The sequence below is a fragment of the Nannospalax galili genome, unplaced genomic scaffold, assembly GCF_000622305.1.
Source record: "Nannospalax galili isolate Female #2095 unplaced genomic scaffold, S.galili_v1.0 scaffold34, whole genome shotgun sequence".
Classification (NCBI taxonomy): domain Eukaryota; kingdom Metazoa; phylum Chordata; class Mammalia; order Rodentia; family Spalacidae; genus Nannospalax; species Nannospalax galili.
Window position 1 is genome coordinate 777,330 of NW_008338996.1, and position 24,233 is coordinate 801,562.

The following is a 24,233-nucleotide window of genomic DNA, read 5'->3' on the forward strand; positions in this document are numbered from 1 at the left end:
TAGTATTAAAAATGAATAGATAATTTTAAAAAATTAACACCTATAAGGTTAACAATTAAAATACATTTCTGGAAAATATTAACAATCTAAAGAAATGCACAGCTTAACACCATGTTGGAAGACTCAGTACAAGTAAGGTGGCATTTTGCCCAAACTGACCTATAGATTCAATGCAATTTCAATCAAAATCCCAGCAAGCTTTTCAAAGACACTGACAAGCTGAATTTTAAATTTAGATGACATAACAAAGGGCTTAGAATAGCCAATCCAGCTGGAAAAAGAAGAAAAAGGTTAGGGGACTTCCGTTGCTAACTGGTTTCAAGACATGCTTTACAGTCTGGAAACAGAGCTAACGCAAACAAGTCGGGGGAATTAGCACAAGGATAAGACGTATAGATCAATGGATTAGGACGGAGAGTCCAGAAATAGACCGTGCACATATGGTCAACTGACTTTTGAAGAAAGTGCCAAGGGAAAGACAAGCTTTCTCAGCAAACAGTGCTAGAACAACGGGCTGGATGCAATAAAAACAGACCTCCAGGAAACAGGAGAAACAGACGAGACAGTCACTGTGTGGTGCCAGCTCCAACTTAAACAAAAGAAAATTGGATCTGATTGAGACCACATAGCTAGAGGCACTGTGGTAGGATGTAAGAGTAAGGATTCCAGAATATGAGGGGTACCTCATGTGGATGAATGACTGGGCAGAGATGAAGAAGAGAATGATGTCCTAGACCCTCCAGACCCAGTGTCCTCCCTGGCTGAACCCTTCTTCACACTCCCAAGCCATCCAGGCCCATCCAATTTTAGCAAGAAGGGATGCCTCCGGTCATGATGAGTTGTGCATTTTGTATTCTTGGTATTGCTCTGGTTTTCTAAGATGTAAACAGCCGCCACAAATTCCCCTCAGCACAGGGTGAGCCAGTCACCACGCATTTTCTGTTGTGATGGTCCAAAACCCTTTGAAACCAGGAGCCAAAATAAACCTTTCCTTTCTTAAGTTGTTTCTAGCAACTTATTTGGTCACAACAACATCAAAATAATTCAAGGCCACAGGACTGTGATATTTCAGTGTCTCTCAAATAGAACTGGGATCGGAGTCTCTAAGACTAAAATATGGTTCAGAGTGAATGGGTGCTGCCCACTGCTACTGGGGGGTGTTTGGAGGTGGAGTCTGCTGGCAGAGAGACCTGAGGGCCATGTGGATGGCTCTGTATCCAGGTACCAACCCCTGCCCTGAGGACCCTTAACACAGAGCACCAGAATGGGGGAGGGGGTAGAAGGATGGGCACAACAGCTCCAGAGAGGGGGCAGGAGGGGCCAGGCCATGCATCTGGTTCTTTGGAGTTGGGAAGGAGGAGCTGAGAAGATGCCAGGGCCCTGTATAGAGCCTGCCTAGGACAGGAGAGGGTTCATTCGATCCCTGATCTCTGGCCGGCCTCATTAGTAGCCTACTATAAATCCTACAGATGTGTCAGGATCTGTAGACTACCACCAACACTTCTTTATGGCTCTTCACTCAAGCCACTAAACAATTGCTTTTGACGCCACATGCTTCCTTTGCCTCATCATCCTGAGAGGCATCATGCTTCCAAAGAACTTCCTAGTCTTCAGAAAACTCTAGACTTCCTGGCCACTCTCTACAGATTAATTAACCGGCTCAAAGATTTCTTGCTCCCTGAGTCTCGTTTCCTCTACTCTCGGGACTCTTGGTCGTGGAGGTCTGCAGGCTTACCCTGTCCATCTTCACTTCTTTGCAGTCACAGGCCCTGTTCGAGGCTGCCCTCTCCTCCATGTCACTGGAATTCAGGGAGTGAAGGGGTTTCTAAGAGCTGTTTGCTCCTCTGTGTGTGTGTGCAGTTTCTCTATATTCATTTTAAAACCACAATGCCTTGTTACATATTTTGAAGTATGTTCAGTAAAAGCATATGAAAACACAGTATGCAGGGTGCATACACCTTTAAGTGGCTGGAGACAGCTACAGCTGCAGCTGGTAGCTCAAGGGTCAGTAAATTTTTTCATAAAGTAGCAGCAAGACAATGTGGTCTCTGCCTCAACCACTCAAATCAGCCTTTGCAGCCTAAAAGGTAGCTGTGGACAAACCTGTAAATGAATGAAAACGGTTGGCTTTCAAAAAAGCTTTAATTATAGATGTTGGAGTTTGGCACACACTTGTAATCCCAGCACTGGGGAAGCTGAGGTGCAAGGATCAAGAGTTTCTTTTTGTTTTTGAGACAGGGTCTCCTCCCTGTAGCCCCAGCTGGTCTGGAACTTGCCATGCAGACCAGGCTATCCTTAATATCACAGAGCTCTGCCTGCCTCTGCCTCCGGAGTGCTGGGATTAAAAGGCCTGCGCCACCACACCCAGCTTTGGGATCAAGTGTTTGAGGCCAGGACTTGACTCAACAGGTAAAGGCACTTACCACCAAGCCTGATGATCTGAGCTCAATTCTTGGGATCTGAATGGTAAAGGAGATAACTGACTCCCACTAGTTGTCCTCTGACCTGCACATATGACTGTGCATCTACCACCCACCTCCGCCCTCTACATAAATAAAAATGCAATAAATTTTTTACAAAAAAAAAAAAATGGTTTGAGGCCAGCCTGGGCAACCCACGACACACTCGAGCAAACTTAAGCAATCCTCCTGCCTCAGCTCAGACTCAAGTAGGTTTACAGGTATGAGCCCAACATTTCTTAAGAGTTATTATTTTTGTAATTATAGGAAAGGGGCATCTAATAAACATTTAAAAGAGAGGAGTGGGAGACATGTGGTCCTATTACTGGTGGTCTGTCTCCTGGGGACTGTCAGTAATTCACAAGAGCCTGCTTGGAATGTCCCCAGGAAGGCAGGAAGGGCCATCCCTTCCCTCTAGGCAAGGAGCACTCTAGACTGATAAGAAGGCCCCTCCCTCTGCAGGAAATGTTTGGATTCTCTGAAGTCAGGGTTCCAGCTGGAGGTGAGGCACTGGTGCTCCCTGCATGTGTTAAACCTACAACTCAGCCAAATCTACAACTCTGCACAGGTCCTAGATTCCATGTGGTTAATGGGAAATTCACTCTTCTAGCGCCCATTCCCACCAAGTTACTCCCAAGCTGTTTTTACCCAACACCCTCTCTCAACTATTGGACCCCTGTAGCCTCCAGTACCTTCCCACCACCTCCTAAGCTGCCAGCACCTCTCCACCTCCCCTCAACCCCCAGCAGCATTAGCACCCAGCAGACCCCTCTCCACCCCTTGCTGCCCCCAGCCCTCTCACCATGAGGGTGAGTCTGGGCCTTTCCCAAGTGCCAGGCTCCCCACCTTTGAGAATTTCAGAAATCAGTCCAACTCTCATAAATACAAACTCTAGGGTAGCTTAACAGAGGCTACGTGGTAGAGCCCTGACTTCCAGTCCTGCCAAAAGCAAGTGTTCAGATCACCACCTCCTATTTCTTAAAAGTTAAGTTCTGAACCCAAAAAGAGCCCAGCACCATCATTTAAAAGAAATGAGAAGAGCTGAAACCCATTATTGCAGGAAACTGATGTCATGGGATGCTTGCTACAGTGGCTCTGTGGTGCACAAGCTGGGGATCAGCATGGCACTGGTCCTCAGAAGGTGTGCAGCCTCTCTTCTGTACCCACTTCTGTTCTTCCCTTTGTGTCCCCACCCATATCAAACAGCAACGTTGAGGACTCTCCAGGACTGAGTGACCTGCCAGCTTCCAAGCCCTTGTCACCTCTGGCTCTTCCACACTTCCTAGAGGCCTGAGATTGCCCCACTCTCCAAACTGCCTCTGTCTTTCTGCCCCTGTGCCAGTCCAGGCCCAGGCCTCTTATACCCAGATGGCCACCAGAGGTGCCTGTGGTCACTGACACCCAGTCTCCCACCCTTCCCCCTGCTCCTTGCCAGTCTAGCTGGGCTCTGAAGTTGTTTTCCTATACTGAAGTGCTGTTAAGTGTAAGGAAAGTTCCTCATGTACTTGGCTGGTCTGAGCCTCAGTTTTCTCATCTACAGAGTCCATGAGACTGAGGACTAAACAAATGATTCATTTAAAGGGCTCAAAAGAATCCCTGTCAATGCACATGCTTGAGAAATAGAGGCTGTTGCCAGTATTGCTGTCTTCTCCCAAATCCTTCCTTCGACTCTGTGTCTTGCTGGAGGTGGGAATTTACAACTCTTGGCTCACCATGCAAGGCCCTGCCAATCTTTCTGGCCACACCATCTGCTGGCTTGTAATCAGGCCTTTCCTTAGCTCAACTGCCTTGCCACCAGAATAGGGGCTGTACATTAGCCAAGGAAGTGCCTGCCCACACCATGTACACAGTAGGTGGCTCACTAGGGCTCCACTGCTCTGAATAGTGCAGTCTCTGGTGGAAGAGGACACCAAGGAACCACTGAGATGGCTCCAATACCCACAGGCTGTAGGTCTACATCAGTGTAATAGACTTAGGATTTAGATAAACAGATAACAATGGCAACCCCTACCTCAAACCTATAATAAATCCTATACTGTACCATATATAACTCTCCTGGGCCCAGAGGTGTTCAGTGGCTTGTCTGAAATGACATAGCATTTATCGTCTATCCAGGAATCCCACCTTGGCTACACATGCCTGAGCCAAGACCAGTGTCCCCTAAACAGGTAGAAATGAATAGAAAATCACTTATGTCTAAGACTATTCCAGATCGCCAGTTTATCAGTTTCTCTGACAAACCTCCAACTCCCCACACAAGCATGACACCAGAAGGAGCCCCACTTGACTGCCAGCTCCCCAGGGTCCCACTCTCTCCTCTTCTCCCTGCCGGACTTCTGGGGAGTTACACAGTCTCCCAAGCCCATCTCCCCACCTGCACTCTGCCCTTTTATTTCACAGTTGTGTCAAAGTATCACCTCTGAGGCCCATGGTAAAAGAAATCACCCAGTCCAGGTTCCAGAAGCTCTCTTCTGTCTGTCAGAAGAGCAGAGGAAATAAAAGCTAAGAAGACTTCCAAAAGAAAAATCCCCAAACCTCCACTGGTACCCAAGAGCGGTCAAGGAGAGCACTACGGGCCCAGGAGAAGGGGGAAACCCATCTCAAATTAAAAACCTGGTCGCCCCAGGTCTGTGGCACAGAAGGAGCCAGTGATGGCTCCAAAGGTGTCAGAGGTGTCCTCCGCACCTCTGCAATGCACAGGGGTCTGTTTAGACGAGGACCTAGGCCTGCCTGCTCTAAGCACTGAGTCTCCTTTCCCCCATTATTATTATTTAGAGGGCTATTGAGATTCTCCTTGCTTCCTTATTTATGCAATCAGAGGAAATCACAGCACAGAACCATTTCCAAACCCAAGGCCACGTGGGCCAATTTCAGATGGATAATTAAATATTGAACAAATGCTGAAATGCCTCTACCAGATGAGAATGCCTAAAAATAACCAACTGCCACTCCTAGAGCCTGTACCGACACACGGGCACCTCGGCTGCTCCCTCTCAAGTGCCACCTTCCCGTGACTGCCATGCACAACTTTCCTGAGGAGCGACTACGGGGTGGGGACTGACTCCCCAAATACCTCCTGAACAGAAAACAAAACGGGCTCCCAGCAAGCTCTGAATGTTCCTGACCAGGAAATACTCTCCCTTTCCTGACATTTAACCAAGTGACCCAGAGGAAGGTGTAGCGGAAGGATCACAGCTTTGCTTTGCTTTCAGAAATAGTCAAAAAGGCTTCATGTCGTTTCTAAAGCAAAACACGTATGCAGTCCAGGATGTGACCACGTCTGTCTCAAGCCGCACAGGGCTTCCATCCCCCTACCCCCACCCCCAGACCCAACAAGGAACCAGCTGCCTCAGTTTCCTTATCTGGACTAATCTAGAAGAAGCATTGGATGAAGCAAATATGAAAAGAGGATGCAAAGAAGTCTAGAACCCAGTTCCAAACTGCAGCTCTCATCAGCATCTTCAGGCAGCCTTGGGCAAGTGGCCTCGGCTCTGGGAAGGGAGCTGCAAGAGACCACAAGGGTCTAGCACTGCACCCATCCCTGCAGTCACTGAGCAAAGCAGGTTCCCAGAGACTGCCTATGCCATGGGTCTCAGCAGATGCAAAATTAACTACAGCAGATTGACCAGGTACCCAGGAATCAGAGCTCCAACCCAATCCACTGAGGTCAAGAGCACACTCCAGATCCATCCGGAGCTCTGGGTCATACTAACCAAGGAGAGGCAGAGGAAACCCGGGTTTCAGGTGTGGTTTTGGTGAGCTTCCAAATTCCATGGCCACAAAGCTAGCTTTGCATCTTACCTTCGCCATCCCAAGCTCAGTCTCCCTCCTTACCTGGGACAGAATTGAACCCTACCTTCATAAAGGGTTGGGGAGTTAGAGATAGGAGCTAAGCAGGGGAGGCCCTGGGCATGGGGTGGCCCACACTCAGCTTGGTGAAAGAGGTTATTGTCTAATTATTAATGATGATGAGGACGGCTAGGAAAGCAAAGGCCACAAGGCTGACATTCCAACAGATTAACGGGTACCTCTGGCCTCCCTCAAAGACCCAAAGAACTATGTCAGGGGAGTGGACCTCAGGCTGCCTGCCTGCCTCTGGGGACCTCGAGGACATCAGGTCACCAGAGGACACTGAACCTTCTCCACTAAGAAACTGAAGAGGAGAAGCTGGGCTGAGGCCCTTAGACCTGAGACATGTGATCTGCCAGGAAAATGGCATGCTTGGCAGAATGTGAATGACAGCAGGGGACAGCTGGGCTAGGAGGTGGCATGTGAGCGAACAAGAGCCAACCAGAAGGAACAAAGACTTCCTGTTGATGCCAATGGGGTCATCCCCTGCCTCCCTCCCAAGTTATCACCAGGGTTGTGAGAGAGAACCACCAGTGGAGTTGTTAATTGTTCAAATCTGACAGGAGAAGGGCCAGAGCCCTTATTAAAGGCCCTAACCTCCAGCTCTGCCTGGTCATGAGATAACAAGGTGGAGCTCAGAATCTGGGGTTGGATAGGGCTGGGTTCCACCATCTGAACTGAGTTCTCCTCACCTGTAAAATGAGGATAACACCAGAACTCATCTCATAGCTCTGATGTGAGTGTTAAAGGAGATAAGGTAAGTTCTGAGCTAAGTGTCCTGCTAGAAAAGACCAGGCAAATGCCAGACAAAGCAAAAGGAAACAATTTTCACTCATATTTACATCCCATATAGGAATGAACTCCCCAGTCCCTAAGGTGTATGAGAATGGGGAGAAGCTGGGGCCAAAGCTATTGTCCCCAAGGGCTACTGGCAGATCTCCTAGAAGCTAGGGCCCCCTTGAGAAGTGCAGTCCCTAGCACCCTAACCACTGCTTCCAGTGAGAAGCCAGTGTGTCAGGGCATGGGAACAACCATGCTGCCATCTGAAGGCAAGCTAGACAAAGGTGGCCAGGAGCCTCCCTGTGCTTCAGTGGGTGTCCATTTGGACTTCAAGCATCATATCACCCAGATGCTATGCTCTGAACCCAGAGAGGGGAACTATTCTCCAGAGGTCAGCCTAAGTCCTTCTGGATAAACCTTCATTCTGCACAGTGAATTGGGGTTGGGGAGAGAGGTCCTCTAGGAGCCTCCTCCTGAGGTCCACAGACAAACTCCAGCAGCTCCTAAAGGGACAGAGGCCCAAGTAGGGTTGGGGCATACAGCAGCCAAGACAAGGAGATGAATCTGGGGTGTTAGGAAAACCTGACCATGTCAGGAATAAAGCAAGGACCAAATCTCCAGCACCCAGCAATGGCCAACATGGGGCTGGACCCTGGCATGACATGGATGCAGCGAAAAGCCCAGCCCTCCCCAGGCATTGCTGTGGGCCTCCCAGGAGAGTTCTTAGCTCATGGGGCAATAGAACAGGATCACCTTCCCTTGACAGATGAGGAGACCAAAGCCCTGAGATGGACCCAGGGTTACCACCAAGCTCATTCACAGTAGAAATGGGAGTAGAGCTCTGTCACCCCCTGATCGATCCATTGCTCTACCCCTAGAAAAGGTCCTGTGCTTCAGAGTACTCTAAAAAGTCAGTGTCCCCAGCCAACTGGGGCTCAGTGAGGCCTGGGAGCAGGTGAGATTCGTCTCTATTTGCCCTGCAGCCAGGCTGAAGCCCAGAACATAGCAGATGCTAGAAACACATTGAATGAAGGGAAGTTTATCAGGGACCAAGGGATGCTCTGTTTCTCTTAGGAAGTTGGTCTTGATTCTGTTACCAGTAAGTGGGGAGCAGGGCACCTTGACTGGTGAGACTCTTCCTAGGATAAGCTCTCTCCCAAATCTACAGGCCAGATCCAGCCTTCAAATGGCCCACAGGCATGAGGCACCATATGGAATGCTCAGATGATCCCACCATCCAAAGGTCACTGCTTCCACCCAACCACAGGTGCTACCCCACCCATACTTCAGATACGGAAACTGAGGCCCCATAGGGAAGATCCTTGCTTAGTGTCACACAATGGGCAAACCCAGAAGGCTGCAGACACTGTCCCTCCGTCACAGCCATACTAGGAGCAGCATCCTGCTATCAGGTGGGCAGCAAGCCCCCCTGCCCCCAGCCCAGGAGGTAATGACCTAGCCAATACCAGTCCCCCAGCCTGGCCATCTGTGGACCCTTACTACCAGCTCCTCCGTGCTCTTTCCTATTTCTGAACACACAGCCTGCGTTAAGCTCCTCTTCCCTCCCTATTAACAGCAAAGGAAATGGAAGAGGGTAAGGGCAGATCCAGGGGCTGCTACCAGGAGGGGACCAAATCCTAACCATCCCCAGACTAGAACCAAGGTCAGAAGTGACAGGTTCAAGGCACTGGTGTAGCTTCTTAGTAAGAGACCTGCCCTCAGGAAGGGGCATGGCTGGGGCAGGGGCAAGGGTTGTGGGTCAGTGGAAGATGGGCAAGGGTCCCCCAGTCACCCCACACCATGACCTACAGCTCTGACCCCACCCACAACTGGTCACTACCGAAGGCCCCTTATCAGGCACAAACTGCTGTTCCCTGCTCTCCCCCACGCAGAATGAACTCACTCTGCACCACCAAAGACTCTTTCCTTTTCCTTCTCTTTGCACAGACTGTTCCTTCCGGCCTGGAAAGGACAACAGTTCACACCTAACTGTAGCCTGAGTCCCAGACAAAGGCTTCCAGCTTTCCAGGCAGGACCCTGTCACCACAATCACAATCATCATTTCTCACAAGAGGTCACTGAGGCTTAGAGAAGCAACTTGCTGAAAGATGGCTTTCTGTAGAGGTAGGACTGGAATCCAGGGCTGATTCAATCACTCCAGGAACTCTTCCTGGATTTCTCCCACTAGAACTTCTGTCAGGGCTGGTCTCCCCATGCTCAGCAGACTTCAAGTTCCTTTATGGTTAGGACACAAAGCTGGGCTCCAGCACATGGTGGAAGCTGGGAACCAAGACTCAGTCTAACCTATTGAACCAATCATTCCCTGTCCTCATTAGCTGAACAGGAGGGAGAGTTCTTGTCCTCTCTGTGCTTCTAACAGGGCACACAGAACTGGGTCAAGGTGGAGAGAGGGGACTGTCATGCAAGGCACTTGAGGGAAAGCGAAGGGTTAGCACACAAGAGGCCCTTGTGGGGTGGAGAGAGCACCCATGATTGGACATTTGTCCCATGTCCATTCTCATAGTAGAAACCTATCTTGATGAATCCTCCATCTACAGCCAAGAAAACTGAGGTTCACGGTTACAAATTTGAGCCCAGGTATCTGGTCCTGTGGGAGTTGGAACTAGCCAGAGGCTATTTCAGCAAAGGCAAAAGTGTAGAGGGGATCATATGCTTTGGGAAACCCTAAGGCTTAACTCCCAGCACATACCTGTGAGCCTCTACTTGAATTCTGCACACAGGGAACTCACTATTTTCTAAAGAAACCCTGCTTGGCTCTGACTGTGGGAAAAGTCTTCTCCAATCTTGGGGGTGAGGGAGGAAATGAATGCATATGGTCTGCCTGCTTCATTGGCCCTGATAAGAACACTGAAGTTCAGGGGCAACTCACATACCAACACCCAGTCAGGTAAGAGTTTGATCTATCCAGGCTTGAGGGATTCTGTGTATGGGATGGTCAGGCTGGGCCAGGGCCAGGCTTCCCATGTCCCAGATAACCCCATGGTGTAAATTGGTCCAGCTGCATCTTCATGGACACTCCAGTCTCCCCAAAGCCCTTGGCAAGGCTTCAGTGTCTTCCAGGTCAGAGAAGGAAGTTCTTGCTCTTACTAGTCTGCCCAAAACAGCCCCCAGAATTCACAGCAGCTCCAGCCAGCTGAGGACCTTGTTACTAGAATCTGGAAAAGCAGCACATGCCTCCCTCTCGCCTTCATCCTCCCTCCCCATCCTTAAACAGGCACCTTTTCCAAGGGCCACTTGAGTTTGAAAGAGACCCTTCCAAGGACCACGCCAAGGGGCATCCCAGATCCCTACAGGCATGGCTCCCTCCCTGAGGTCTACCCACCCTGTCCCGCCACGCAAAAGCTGGGAGAGCCATCCAGAACAGAAGGTAGGCTAAACTTGAATCCAAGACAGTGAAGCAAGTTAAGATCCACCTCGACTACTTTATGGCCAGGCTGCTGACTTAGACTGAGGTACAGTGAGACGGGAGGTGTCTGAGTGGTGAGGAAACTGATTTCAGGCCCTCTTCTCCTTGCTCCTGGTAAACAGGAGACACTAGACTCTCCGCTTTCCCGGGTCGGAGGACTATCTGGACAAGCTGGGGCAATGAGGGTCAGTCACAGGAACCACAGATAAAGGGTCCTAGTCAAGAGACTCAGGCGCATCACCTGTGAGCATCGCTGGTGCCTGGAGTCCCAGGGCATACAGCGGTGAGGCGGTGGTACCGAGGGACTAAAGGTCTGGGGTCGGGGTGGCGCCTACCCCTGGTGGGCCGGGTCCGGCTGCGGGAGCGGCTCCTCTGTCGCTGCAGCCGGGGCCGCCGCAGCAGCCGGTAGTAGTAGCTCGGCCTCCCGGTGCTCTTCCTGGGGTTGCCGCCCGCAGACATGCTGCCGCCCGCCGGGCACCGGGCCGAGCCTGGGAGCTCACACCGGCCCCATCGGCCGCTCCGGACCGCCCGGCGGGCGCCCAGCGCTCTCCCGCGCTCCGGTGCAGCGGACGCAGAGGCCAAGGCTGCCCCACAAAGTCGCCCAAACTCCTCCTCCGCCTTCCCGGCCCCGCCCCCAGCAGCCGGCCCCCTCCACGGGGCCTGGGACCCGGAGGCCGAGCTGGCACCAGCCAGAGAGTCAGTGCGGGTGAAATCCCGGCCTGGAGTCGCCAGGGCGAGGCGGCCCGGAGTGTCGCCGACCCCCGAGGGACCCTAGGACTGTCCTGTCCCGGATATCTGTGCCGGCGGCTCCATGTCCGACCTGGGGGTCCCGGGGCACCCCATCGCGCGGACAGGTGCAGTGGTGCACATCTGCATGTGCACATCTGCATGTGCGTGTCTCCAAGCCTGGGCAGGATGGCCACCAAGACCAGGCACGTGCAATTAGGGTTCGACGGAGGAGGACAGTTTACCAAGCACTGCGACACCAGACCAGAGTGTACACACAACTCTGTAAGGACCCCCGTAGTCAAGTTGAAAGTCCTCCCAGTTATCTTAAGATATCTGACTCTTTACATTTAAAAGACTGTCCCCACTAATACAAATATTACTTTATGTGATTAAGGTTATGGTGTGTATTTCAAGCACCCATATAAAACATAAGCTACACTCTGAATCCAGAGGGCTTTGCCAAACCATTTTGCCCTCTCCCCCAAATAAGCCAGGTGAATGCTTGAGTTCTTCCTCTGATTCTACATTTTCAGCAGCTCCAGCAGGCCTGGGGGCAGAATGATCCCTACCCCATTATGGAGAATAGAAAGTGGGGCTGGGATAATGGATGCATCAACTGCCTCCACTTCGATAGACTGAAATACTTTCTCCAAGTCATTCTCCAGTTGAAGAAGCTCCCAGGGATCCATGGAGCCTCACCGCTACAAGCATCCTTCTTCCGACTTTGAGGTACCAGTCATGTAGCACTAATCAAAGCACCTGCAGCCTCACCCGAGCCCCCCACTCCCCCCCCAACACACACACACACACACACACACACACACACACACACACACACCAGACCTCAGTTCTCATCTTTCTATGGCTAGTAAGGACCAGTCTTTTTCTGCCTGCCTCCTTCCCTCCACCTCTTAGGGCACACCTCTTCTGGGGGTTCTTGACACTCCTGGCTCTCAGTGATCTCCCTTCCTCATCCCCATTTCTTGTCCCATAGTAGCATTAATCTTTTTAAGTTATTAAGCCCATACCACCTACCAGACCTCCATCACCTCAAGAACAGAAATGCAAACTGAGGCCCTGAAAGGCAGAGAGAGAGGTTTTTCTCATCTCAGTCACACAGAAAGTGCAAGGGCAGGTGGCTTTAGCCTGAGACTACATACGTGCACTCTTAGGGGAAGTGGGGTGGGTTAGACACAGCTTGTGTTTGAGACTGTCTGGATGTCTTCCTCCAGAGCTAAAGTTGGGCCTGGGGCTGGGGGTGAGCAGCTTAGGCAGGAATCCAGGCCAGGTTTTTCTCCTCACAGGGGAAGCCCCCCTCCCAGGCTCCACAGTCCAGGAGGGAGGGCCCTCCTGGTCCAAGGGGGGGGGGCTGGATCACAGCTGGAAGCCAGGCACCATCCCCAGACCTGGGGGATGGGGAGGGGTGGGAAGGGCAGTTCTCCAAACCCAGCTGCAGAGTCTACAGCCATCCACTCTTCTGGTCCCTCTTCCCAGAACATTCTTCAGTCCCACAGGAAACTAGGGAACAGAGGTATCCTCCTGGAGCCAGGCCCTAGGAGCATCTTCCAGGCCCCTACAAACTGCACCCATCACTGCTTCCAGGGCCAAGCCCCCAACCCTGCAGAACACCTCCCACAAAGGTGGGTTCTGAACTACACTGCCATACCTTAGCACTTCTGAGTTGAATAATATCCACTGCCAAGCCCCCTAGGTTTAGGGGTTGGGTGGCTCCACCCCTGAAATCCTTCAGCCAGGAGTTCATCTGGCCCCACAGTTTATTTCCCAAAGCTTTCCTGCAGGCATGTGCTGATCCTTGGAGAAGGCTTGGCCTGGGCCCTAACAGGTAAACTTTAGGGGTGTGTGTGGTGACCCTGGAGGGGCAGCCCACAACTTAAGACCTCATCTGTACACAGTGGGGTTCCAAAAGTCTGGTATGAGCTCTATTTCAGCCTCTCAGTACCTCTGTGCCTCATTTCCTGGCCTATAAGGAGACACTATGACCCTCCCACCAGCTGCCTAGTGGAGGGAATAGGGTCAGCTGGTTAACTGGAAGAAAAGTGTGGAATTGCTGGCCTAGGGACCAGAGTATTCTATGCTAACTACCCAAGCCCAACAGCTCTACAGGCCCCTTGTGGGTGTCAGGTAGATTTGAGCTGGGTGCTGAGTAGGAAGTAGGTAAGACAGAAGCTAAGAGAAGGGAAGGGCCCAGCTCCTTCAGCTCCCCCTGGTCTGGACCCTGGGGCCTGCAGGCAGACAAAGCCTGATTCCAGCACCCCAGCAGAGCATCTGGAATCAATCCTGCAGGCTGCCCCACCTCCTCTCTCTGAGCAGACACCCCTGTGGCCTCTTCCTCTCTCAACAGGAGCAGCCCCCCCAGTCAGAGACTGGGCTGGGGGAAGGGCACCTGGGACTGGCCGACCGGCACACCACACCCACCACTAACCATGGAAGCCTTTTGTGATTACCTCAGACACATAGGCTTCCCTGACCCTGAAAGGGAGTCTGGTCACCAACAGGGGTAAAAGTCTAGACTTGTATTCCTACCTGGCCCACCTTCAAAGGGGATCCTGAGTAGAGAAGGTCCTGAGCCCCCTCAGTAAGTGCCAGGTTGGGAACAAGGCTCCCCAAAGCAGATCTCAGCCAGCCCCCACCACTACCTTCACTCTCCCTCAAAAGATCCACCAGATGGGCTCCAGGAGTAAAGGTGCTTGCTGCCAAACCTGACAGCCTGAATCTGATCCCTGGAACCCACGTGGTAGAAAGAGAAAACTGACTGGGAAAAGTTGTCCATTTACCTTCACATATATGGTGTGACATACAAGGGCCCACACATACCTACACACATACAATAAATAAATTAATTAATTAATTAATGTTTTTTTAAAAACCAAAGGAATAAGCCCTCCAAATTATACTGCTAGCAGATCAAGTTCATCACAAAGCAGCTTTACCTCTGCCTCCCACCCCACTTTTTTCCCTCCCTGCCATACGGCCCTTGCCACCTGATAGTGCCCTGTTGGTAGACCAGCTGCCACCAGGCTCTGAGGAAGACCTGGGAGAGATGGACCCAAAGAATCCCCCTCTTGGTAGAAAACCAATAGCAAATAGAATTCCACCCAAAAGGAAGGAAGGGGTAAGTGGCCTTGGAGCTGGGCACCAGATCAGGGCCAGCTTCAGCCCCAGGCAGTCTTCAGTCTTGCTGCCACATTAAATTTGAAGGGGAAGGGGGGGGCGGCATTTGGTTAAAATTACCTTCCAAAGGCCTGACAATGCCAATGGAGCACCAGGACAAGTCACCCAATGCTACAGCTGAGTGCATGGTTAAAAGTTCTGGCCCTCACTGAGGCATCATTTTGCAAGGGAGGAAACACCACCACCTAGAGAGAGCCAGCTGTCTTCAAACACCAACCTCACATAGGTGGGGTTACAGCCAGGTGGGGGGAGCGCAGGAGCAGAGTAGAGTCTAACTTAGGGCCTGGTAGACTTTGGATTTAATATTGTGGGAACTGTCCTGTGTTAGCATGCACCTAGTGCAAATCCTCCTCTCAGCATTCCGTGAACATTAAATCATTCTTTTTTCCCATGACCCTAGCAGACAGGTGGCTCTTTGTTTTTACAAAACAAGATTAGAGACCTTGGAGACCAGAGAGAGTAAGTTCCCTAAGGTCACAGGACTTGTACTAGGAATCAGAGGAATTGAACCCAGGGGACTGGAGAGAGCAAAGGACTTAATGTTGGGTAGGACTTTATGTACAGATGGAAACAGGGCAACAGTCTAGAACTTTCCTTAAGAGCCAACTTTTTCAAAGAACAAGAGGAGATTGGGGGAGGTGTGAGTCTGTGACAGCGCCCACCCCAGGCCTCACACAATGGGTGTCTGGAAGACTCAGACCTGTCAGGTTTCCTGTCTGGACCAGAGTGGGCAGCAGTGGAGAGGGGAAGTCCCTAGGCAGGCAGTCCTGTACACATCCGCCTCCCAGGCCAGGCTCTTCAGAGCCCTGGTCAAGGGTATGGAGGAGGTGCCTGAGTACTCATGGTTAAGGTCACAGCCTCTGCCCAGGAGGCTGTCTGTCTGGCAGGCAATGACAGCTTCCTACATCCACTGTTCATCCAGGAATAAGGCTGGACCAACAGCCAGATCTTTACTGGGAACATGAATGGGAGAGGTCAGATCCACAAAGTGGGAGGCACCCCAAGAAGTCCTACCCGAGCATCCTTAACTTTCCAGGCACCCACTGTGTCCCCTCATTTCCTTCCCCAAAACCACCCACAAATTTACTGACATCCTTTGCAGAAAATGGCTGAAGCAAGGCAGAGATGACCCCAGGCTTGGATGGCCCCGCCCTTCTCAGTACAAACGGAACTGGAGACCAGTCAGGCGTGGACGTTTGAACACACACAGATAGCCTGCCTTGGGGACTGTTGAGTACTTTTCAAAACAAGTCACCTAAAGCTGGGCTGGGGGTGGGGTCCATCAGAGGAGAGGCCCCAGGTCTAACCAGAACACACTGGCAGGGTGTGGGGCCCCTGTGTGCTATCTCTGGGTTTAGTGGCGATAAATGTAGCTCTATGGAGCCCAACCCCCTGAGGTTCCGTAGAGATCTAGAAACTTTCCCCAGGCCCTAAACTAATACCTAAGGTTCACACACACCTCCACCCCACCTCCTGTTACCCCCATCCCTGCCCATGCCTACAGTCTAGAAACTCAGACATCTCTCTCATTTGTGTCAACAACCTATAAGGGGAGGAAGAGAACTAGAGAGTGATGGGAGCAGAAGCTAAGCCCCAAGGGAAGGCCCTGTCTAATACGTGGGCACCAGGATCCAGCACCCACTCTTCAGTCACTGAGGAGGCACACCGCCCTCAGCTTTCCCACCCAGCACTAAGCCCCTAACATTGGGCTTCATTCTTTCTAACATAAGAAGTTTGAGGTCAGTGGAGGAAATGGGGTAAGGACCAGGCTGGAGCTCCCCCAAGGGCCCCCTCAGTGGCCCAGTCTGCTTTCCCTTCTCTGGTGAACCAGAACGCCTGGCACATGCTGCCCCCCAGGTGCCAGTGCTCCTGCTCCAGCTGTGGCACAAAGCTCAGGCTCTGGTCCTGTGGCCCAGGGGAACCTGAGATCCACTCTCCTACCAGCAGCCCTGGCCTTCAGTGCTCCTTCATCCTCACAGCCCTCACTGCCTGTCAGCCCAGATGGCCAGGCCTGAAGCTACCCTCTCCCAGTACTTCCTCTCCCTGCCCTGACCCAGAAACACTGCCAAGCTCCAGGTGGGCCCCAACCTGGCCCACAGTCCCTCCCTTCTACAAGGCCCACTTGGGGCCCAGGCTCCAGGTCTCTCTGGCTGCTTCCTCCCCCTCAGGTGATGGATGTAGACTGGTTCACACCCACTAGGCCACCAGAGGAGGTGCCATATGGCCCCAGTGTGAGGTCAGAGTGCCTCCTCCCTTGGCAGGCAGGCTTGCCTGGTCATCTGTGAACCATGGTGTGGCTGGCACTGGCCTGGGTCCCAGAGGGAGGGGCCTCACTCCATCTCTGCAGAGCCCAGGGGAAAGACAGCTGAGCCAACTCAGTAGCTGACTCCTAGGTAACCCAGGTAGGAGGGAGCTGAAACAGGATGGGCTTTGGAGTGAGCAGCCAGCTCACTGCCCATCACTGCCTTCATCTATCTGGGCTTCATGAAAGGGTCACAGAGAACAATGGATCCCAGCATTAGGCGTAGACTCATCTAGGGGTTCCTTGAGAGGATAGATAGCTCAGAGCTAGTGAGCTCAGACCCCAGCCCTGAGCAGACTCGAGACTGGAAAGAAGAGGAGGAACCCATTTGGCCTAGAGTCAGCATGAGAGGATTGGGAGGTGGGAAAAATCCAGGAAGACTGCCTGGAAGAGTCACTGACATTGAGCTAGAAGGCTGCATAGAAGTTGACAGGGTAGAGAACAAAGTGCTTCCTGAGAGGGGGGGAGACAGTTTCAGCAAAGGGCCTGGGGTGGGAGTGAGTGAAGCATCAAGGGGGACAACAGTGTGCAGAGCTGTGGGGCTAGAACAAACAACGAGGTGGGGACTTGGGGGCAGGCTGCCTAAAGTGTACAAAGGAGGAGATTGAGGAGGAAAGACGGAAAGAGGCACCCAAACTGTGGGTAGGATTCAGGTAGCCCCTCTGGGTCCCAGGTGTTATCCCTCCTTTAGGCTTACTTCTGTCTCTTTATGGCTGGGTTGCTTTGAATAAATCACTGGCCTTCTTCAATCCTCACTCTGCAACTATTAAAGGAAGACCTGGATGTCCTAAGGCAGGCCTGCAGGTATGGCACAGGCCTGGATGCCTATGAGCTACACTGGGGGGCATTCAAGAACGTGTTCCAGAGCCCCCAGCATCCCTAAATCCCAATCTCAGGGGGCAGGTCTAAGAATTCCTTTTTTAAAAAAAAATATTTTATTTATTATTTTTTATGTGTATGAGTGTATTGCCTGCATGTATGTGAGTGCACCCATGTCATGCAATGCCGTGGAGGTCAGAAGAGGGCTTCAGATTCCCCTGGAACTGGAGTTAAGGACGGTTCATAGCCGCCATGTGGGTGCGGGGAATTGAACCCGGGTCCTCTGCAAGAGCAGTCAGGGCTCTTAACCGCTGAGCCATCTCTCCAGCCCAATGAAGAACTCCATTCCTTTATGAGGGGGTATAGGGTTTGAATCTAAGGCCTTAAAGATGCTATACAAAAGTTCTTCACCACTGAGCAACAAGCCCAGTCCACTCTTTACTCTCTTACCCACCCCTTCCCAAAATTGTACACAGTCTCACTATGTAGCCCAGGCTAGTCTCCAACATATAATCCTCCTGCCTAACTCTTCAATCACTGGCCAGCCCAACTCAGTCCCTCACCAGGCTCTTCACATGCACAGATCCTTCCACAACATCCTGAAACATCTCCAGCTGCTACTCTCCTTCTAGTTAGTGAGGTCCAGATCAAAGGTCACACACTCAGGGACCTTGCCTGGCCACCTCAGCTCAGGTACCTTAGTCCCACTCTCTCCACGAGTCTCGGTTTCATTTTCTTCAACTTCTTTACCTCCTGAAACCATTTGAGTGTTCCCTAAATGTCTCCCTCCACACTTTAATGAGGGCCGTGGCCTTATTAGTCCTGTTCACAGCCAGGTCCCAAGAGCAGACAGTGCTCAGAAAGTGTCTGACAAATGTGGAGAAAGGACAACTCTGGGCTCAAAGCCGGCATTCTCTAAGGGCAGCTGTGGGACCAGAGGCAAGTGACTTTGCCTCTCTTCTCAAGACCTGGGCTTTCTTCCAGGTGGCCTGTGGCTGGCCGGCTGGAGGGCTTATGTTCCCATGGCAGCCTGGGGCTACTCAGGCTAGGGTGCATTCCTGACTCTTTGTAAGACTGACTCAGAGTTGGCACCTAGTGAATGAATGAATAAATGGATGGATGGATGGATGAATGGATGAACGCCTTTGCTTTACCATTTGCCGTTACACAAGTCCCAGGTTCATAGAGTCAGCTTCCCAGTTAGCCTGGTTCCCTGAACACTGACACTCAACCTCTGTGCTCAGTCCCACAATGTAAGTGGGAGGCACAGAAGGTGGTAGAGCAGAGGTAAGCCTTTCAGGAGCCCTGATTCTCTGCTGCGGTCCACCCAAATCATAGCTGGCATTGTAAGGCCTTGTAGGAATTCAGCGCAAGTTCTGCCTTCTTTGCCCCTCGACTCCTCTTGAGTCTGAGAACAATGAGACCCTGCCCCCTCACTAGGAACAGCTTTTGCCTGGAAATTTTATCAGGGGGAGGAGGAAGGGCTGGGGCCCTACAATTTCTGTGCCTGCTCAAACAGGAAGTAGCCAAAAGTTTGGAGCCAAGGAAAATAAGTTCAAGGTCATCCAGGAAATCAGCAGCCCCATGACTAGAAATTTGTACATCTCCCCAACCCCTCATGAAGCTCTCCTGGTGATTAATGGCAGGGGGCTAGACCTATCTAGAAACCCAAAAGACACAGGCAAGGGCCCTGACATGGTCTCAGTACCACTGAGTTCCATATCTCCCCAGCCTGACATCCTGGGTTCCAGAGGCCTCAGCACAGCCCCTTGGACACCTTGACCTGACCCTCTCTCCCCTGTAGCCTCTGTCCCAGAAATTTGGAAGGTACTGCCAGAACCTTTTGGACCTGTTTCCTCTGACTTCGGGCTCACTGTGTCTTTGTGTCCCTTTCTCACGCTGAGTCCTCTTCTGCTGGCTTCTGCACAGTCCTACCTTCCCATAGGTCCATACCTCTTCCCTCTACCAGGCCAGGACCCACACAGCAGCAGGGAACTTGGCCAGTGCTGTCTCTTGCCAGGCTGTGGCACCCTAGGACAAAGTCCTCACTTCATGTACCACATGGAGAGGCTGTTCAGGCCAAAAGCCCCAGGTCAGATCTCCAGATCTCCCAGAGCTGTGTGAGAGGACCTCTGGACAGCCATGGTAAGGGGTCCAGGGCTGCTGAGTGACTTGGACAAGTCTTGCGTGTCTTCTTAGGCCCCTGTTCTCTGCTACTCTGAAGATGAGACTGACCTAGAGCTTCAGTTTGGGGGCTTTAACACAGTCTAGGGGTGCGGGTTAAAGTGCAAGTGTTCAGGCCTGCCTACCTTAGAGTCTAGTTTAGCCAGTCTGAGAAAGGGTCCAAGAATCTGATCTTTTTTAAAATTATTTTTATTTTTAAAATTTTTAGACAGGGTCTTACTCTGTAGCCAAAGCTGGCCAGGAACTCCTAGAGATCTTCTACCTAATGTCCCGAGAGCTGGGATTACAGGCATAAGCCACCTTGCTGTGCTTTAAAACTGCATTTTTATGCAGCAGGAGACGGGGCCCCTGGGTGACTGTGAAGCGGATCATACCTGTTGCTCTCTTAAACTCTGAACGGAGCCCCTGACAGAGATGAATCTACATCATGTTATCCGTCTAACATTTTTGTGTCTCAAGCAGGCAGTGTTTATAAACCTCACAACAGTGATGCCCCCCCCCCGCCGACTCCCCAAATATGGTTTGGAGTATAAGGCCCAGTGGGTCAGCTCAGGCCAGGAAGCACCCTGACTGGTCCCCTTTGTCCTGGTCTCTGTGTCTCCTGACTTGACCAGGTCCTGAGCTGATTAAAATATCCCCTTACAGCATGGTGTCCGCTTACAAGACCGAGAGGGAGACAGTCTCATCTGAGACAGCACTGCCAAGCTTGGTCATGTACTCTGGCCAACCTCAGAAGCTGGATCCAGTTGGCACAAGGAAGGTCAGGTCTTCTAGGAGAAACCAGAGTCCAGAGGGGCTGCCATGCCCAGAGTCACACGTCCCTACTTACAAACTCAATAAGGCACTCAATCTCTGCCAGGTAGTGTTTATTCAGTGAGCCCTTATAACGGTCTCATAGGAGGACATGAAGACTCTCCCAATTACAAGCACAACATTGATGAGGGACAGAGAGAGACTCGTCCCCACAGCCTGTCTTCTGCTGTAGCCCCATGCTGCCCCAATGGCCTGTCTTGCTTATCCCCAGATTACTATAGCTGCTAACTACCTTCCAAAGGCCAAGAAAATAGGTCTGTTTATAAATCCAGTGTCCTGCAGCCACACGGCTGAGGGCCTCAGGTTCTAGTCCTAGCCAGTAGTCAATAAGTGTCACCCCAGGCTCCACCTGTCCCCACTCCCTACATTTCCCCCTGCCTTAGCCCCCATCGATCTCTCCTGAAGTCTCTCTGGGCCCCAGGGCCCAGGCAAGGCTCCTAGATATGACTCAAAGTCTCCAGTGTCCAGCTGGGTCTATCAGGCCATCTTCACAGACATCACCCAAAAACAGGGTGTCATCATGTCTAGCTTTGGAGACACCCACAGCCGTCAGCTGTTCTACCACATTGTCTCCCACATCCAGTCTATACTCAAAGGCAGAGTGGGCAATATAGAACAACTCTCCAGCCAATCCCCCTGAGTCTGCTGAGTCCCTTTCTGGAATACCTTGCCCAAGCTACTTCCCCAACCCTTCACTCACCCTCCTTTCCACAAAACCACTCCTTCCTTTGCAAGCCCCCCACCTCTATCCTCTCCTCCCAGAGTGAGCTCCTTTCCTCTGGGGCACTCAATGCATTGTGCATAAGTTACACATTTTTTTGATGACTCATCCCACATCTGTCTCTCCTGGCACACTGTGCTGTCCCTGAGGGTCGAGTCCCCGTCTGCCTGGCTCACTGTGGCAAGCCCAGCCCCCAGCCCCTCACAGTTACATGGCTGCTGCCAATTAGGAGAAGGGTGAGGCATTGCCATTGAATATGCAGGAAAACACTGGGTACATGTGTGTGCACGCACACATGTGTGTGGACTTCGGAATCCCACAAACTTCAGACTTCTGACTCTGGACATCATGAATCTCCTCAGCTCTCAGCAAAGTCAGGCCAGAGGCCCACTACCCCTGCCAGCTTAGAATGTGTTTGTTCCCCCTCGAAGGTTTCTGCGTCTCATTCTGTGATTTGTGACCCATCAAATATATTTTCCCATTATCTTTCACATGCCGTGCTACCTTTCTGCCATTCAATAATGTATTTGGCTCACTGCGCCTTTCCCAGGAGACATGGATGGCTTGGCTCCCATTTGGCACAGAGTCGGAGCTGTGTGTCACTCAGGGGTTCGTTTCAAACCTGAACCGCAAGGGAGTACCAGTTCACTGCTCTTGCGTTCACCTATAGACTGAGGAACCCTAGTGCCCACTGGGCCCTTCACGGCTTGTTCTAAGGTAGTTGAGACTGGTTCTTGCACCCAGCCCAGTGTACCCCAGGGGACTTCACTAGGTTCTGATACAGCAGACTCAAAGGCATCACAGCCCATGTTCAGCTTGAATTGTGTCATTTCATCCCCACAATAACCTTTAGAGGCCAAAGGGCCCATTGTAGCCATTTTACAGATGGGAGATGAGGCCTTTGGAGAACTGCAGCTTCCCTAGGTTGCACCAAAAGCAGATGGTGGCCCCCTGGGGGACTGGAGGGATGGGCAGAGAGGGTCTGGAAGCTGCAGAGCTGTATACACTCAAAACTACAGTATCTGGGAGGCAGAGAAAGCAAAGGGGCCTGGGAGCTGTAATCCCACCCCCTGTGTGAGATAGAGTAAGTCCCCTAACTCACTGGGCCTTGACTCCCGACTCTGCCCCCCCGACCATAAATACCTTCTCCTAGTACTATCACATGAGGCAACTCATGGGAAGCTGCCTTGTGAACTGGTCAGTTTGAGATCCTGTCATTTTTGCATGTTCCAAAAATAGACTCAAGACATCCATGTGCGAAGACCTGCAGGGAAGCCCGGGCTGCTTGAGGTGACGAGTGACCCAAGGCTCAGACTCTAGGTATAAGACGAGGTCCTTCCTCAGACTGCTTCCCTAACCTGGCACCAACTCCCCCTGCTCCCAGAAGCACAGGTCCCAGGGACAGTCCAGGTGGCCTGGGCCAGGCTTCCCCCAGCCAGTGCCTGGATCTGTTTTCCTCTGCCTCCTGCTCCTCAAAGTTTCTGCTTCCACTTTATGGTTTCTGTGGCAACCACCTCTTCTTTGATTGTTTTCTGTGCCTCAGTCTCAGAATGGGAATGAGTAGGGCAGGAGGTCTGGCCAGGAGAAAGAGGACACCAAGAAACGACTGGGGGTGACCTTTGGACCAGAAACTACTTGAGCGTTGAGAGGGTTCTTTTTTTTTTTTTTGTCTTTTTGAGACAGGGTCTCCCTTGTAGCCCCAGCTGACCTAGAACTTGCTATGTAGACCAGGCTGGCCTTGAACTCACAGAGATTCACCTGCCTCTGCCTCCCAAGTGCTGGGATTAAAGGCATGCCCCACCATGCTGGCTTTGAGGGGTTCTTAAATGTACCTGTACCTGTCTTGCGCAGCATGCCTAAGGCCCTTCAGGGGATGCCGCTGGGCGTGGCAGGCTTTGCAAGTTAGCTGGGCCTAAACTGGCTTTCCACTACTGTAGACACCCTCTCTACTTCAGGACAGCCTTCCCTCAACAAGGCCCAGCTCCCAAGTCCCCGTCTCCCAGAAGTCCTCCCTGACACCCTACCGCCATCACTCCATCCCAGCTCGTGTCCTTCCCATGCCTGCTCTTATTACCCTAATCTCTCTCTCTCTCTCTCTCTCTCTCTAACACACACACACACACACACACACACACACACAAGGCTTCCCTGCCACAGACAAAGCCAGTGCTTCTTCACTTCACTCCCACATTCCCCAGGTATCTACACAGGCCAGCATGCAGCAGGTCCACAGAAGGTGAGCCTGGGCACCCCCATCCTGGTTCTGCTCCAGCTAGCCTTGAGCCTTCATACATTTGCTCTAGAATTCAGCATTCCTAGTGATAAATACTGAACTCAGAGCTCACGTCCTCACAGGCTATAGTAGGTTAAAGTAAGTTTGTAGGGTTGAAAGAGCCTGAAACATTCTGAAGTGCTGGATGGAGTCTAGAGATTATTTTTAGGCCCAAGTCAGGGCCACCTAGAGAATGGCCCAGGGGCCTCCTTGACCCAGCGTTCTCACAGCGGCTCTCTTTCTCCACCTGCTGACCTCCTGAGGCATTGATGCCAGCCAGCTCCAGAGAAAGGCCCTGCTGTCCCCAGTCTTGCACATAAGTCACCTCCTCCACACGCATGCACACACACACACACACACACACACACACACACACACACACACACACACACATACACACACACACGAATACCTTGCATGCCCACACAGGTTTATACGTGGATGCATGCACTTGTACTCTAGCATGCATACACATGTGTAGGTCACAGGCACACACAGCCACTAACATGCCAGAGCTTCATGTGGGCTCTCTTGAGAGAGACAGAGCTCTGAGGCTCCTGTTAGCTACAGTAGAGAACAGCCCAGCCATGAGGGAGCATGAGATGGAGGAACAGCGCTCCCCCAGCCTGGCCAGAGCACAGGGCTGTCCATGGCTTTCTCCTGTTGCTACCACCTCTTCCTCTGAA

General features: G+C 51.8%; 1 protein-coding gene across 9 annotated transcripts in view; it reads right to left on the minus strand.

Moving 5' to 3' along the window:
* Dab2ip (DAB2 interacting protein) overlaps positions 1–24,233 on the minus strand; it is a 189,780-nt gene that overhangs the window by 109,744 nt on the left and 55,803 nt on the right. For 4 of the 9 annotated variants that reach the window (XM_017798253.1, XM_017798249.1, XM_017798252.1 and 1 more), the window contains exon 1: positions 10,851–10,989. The exons of 2 other annotated variants lie outside the window; for them this stretch is intronic. In XM_017798253.1, coding sequence (XP_017653742.1) covers positions 10,851–10,974 — 124 coding nt within the window. In that variant the 5' untranslated portion in view covers positions 10,975–10,989. 3 more of the 9 variants (XM_017798254.2, XM_017798251.2, XM_017798248.2) reach the window with 2 other exon arrangements.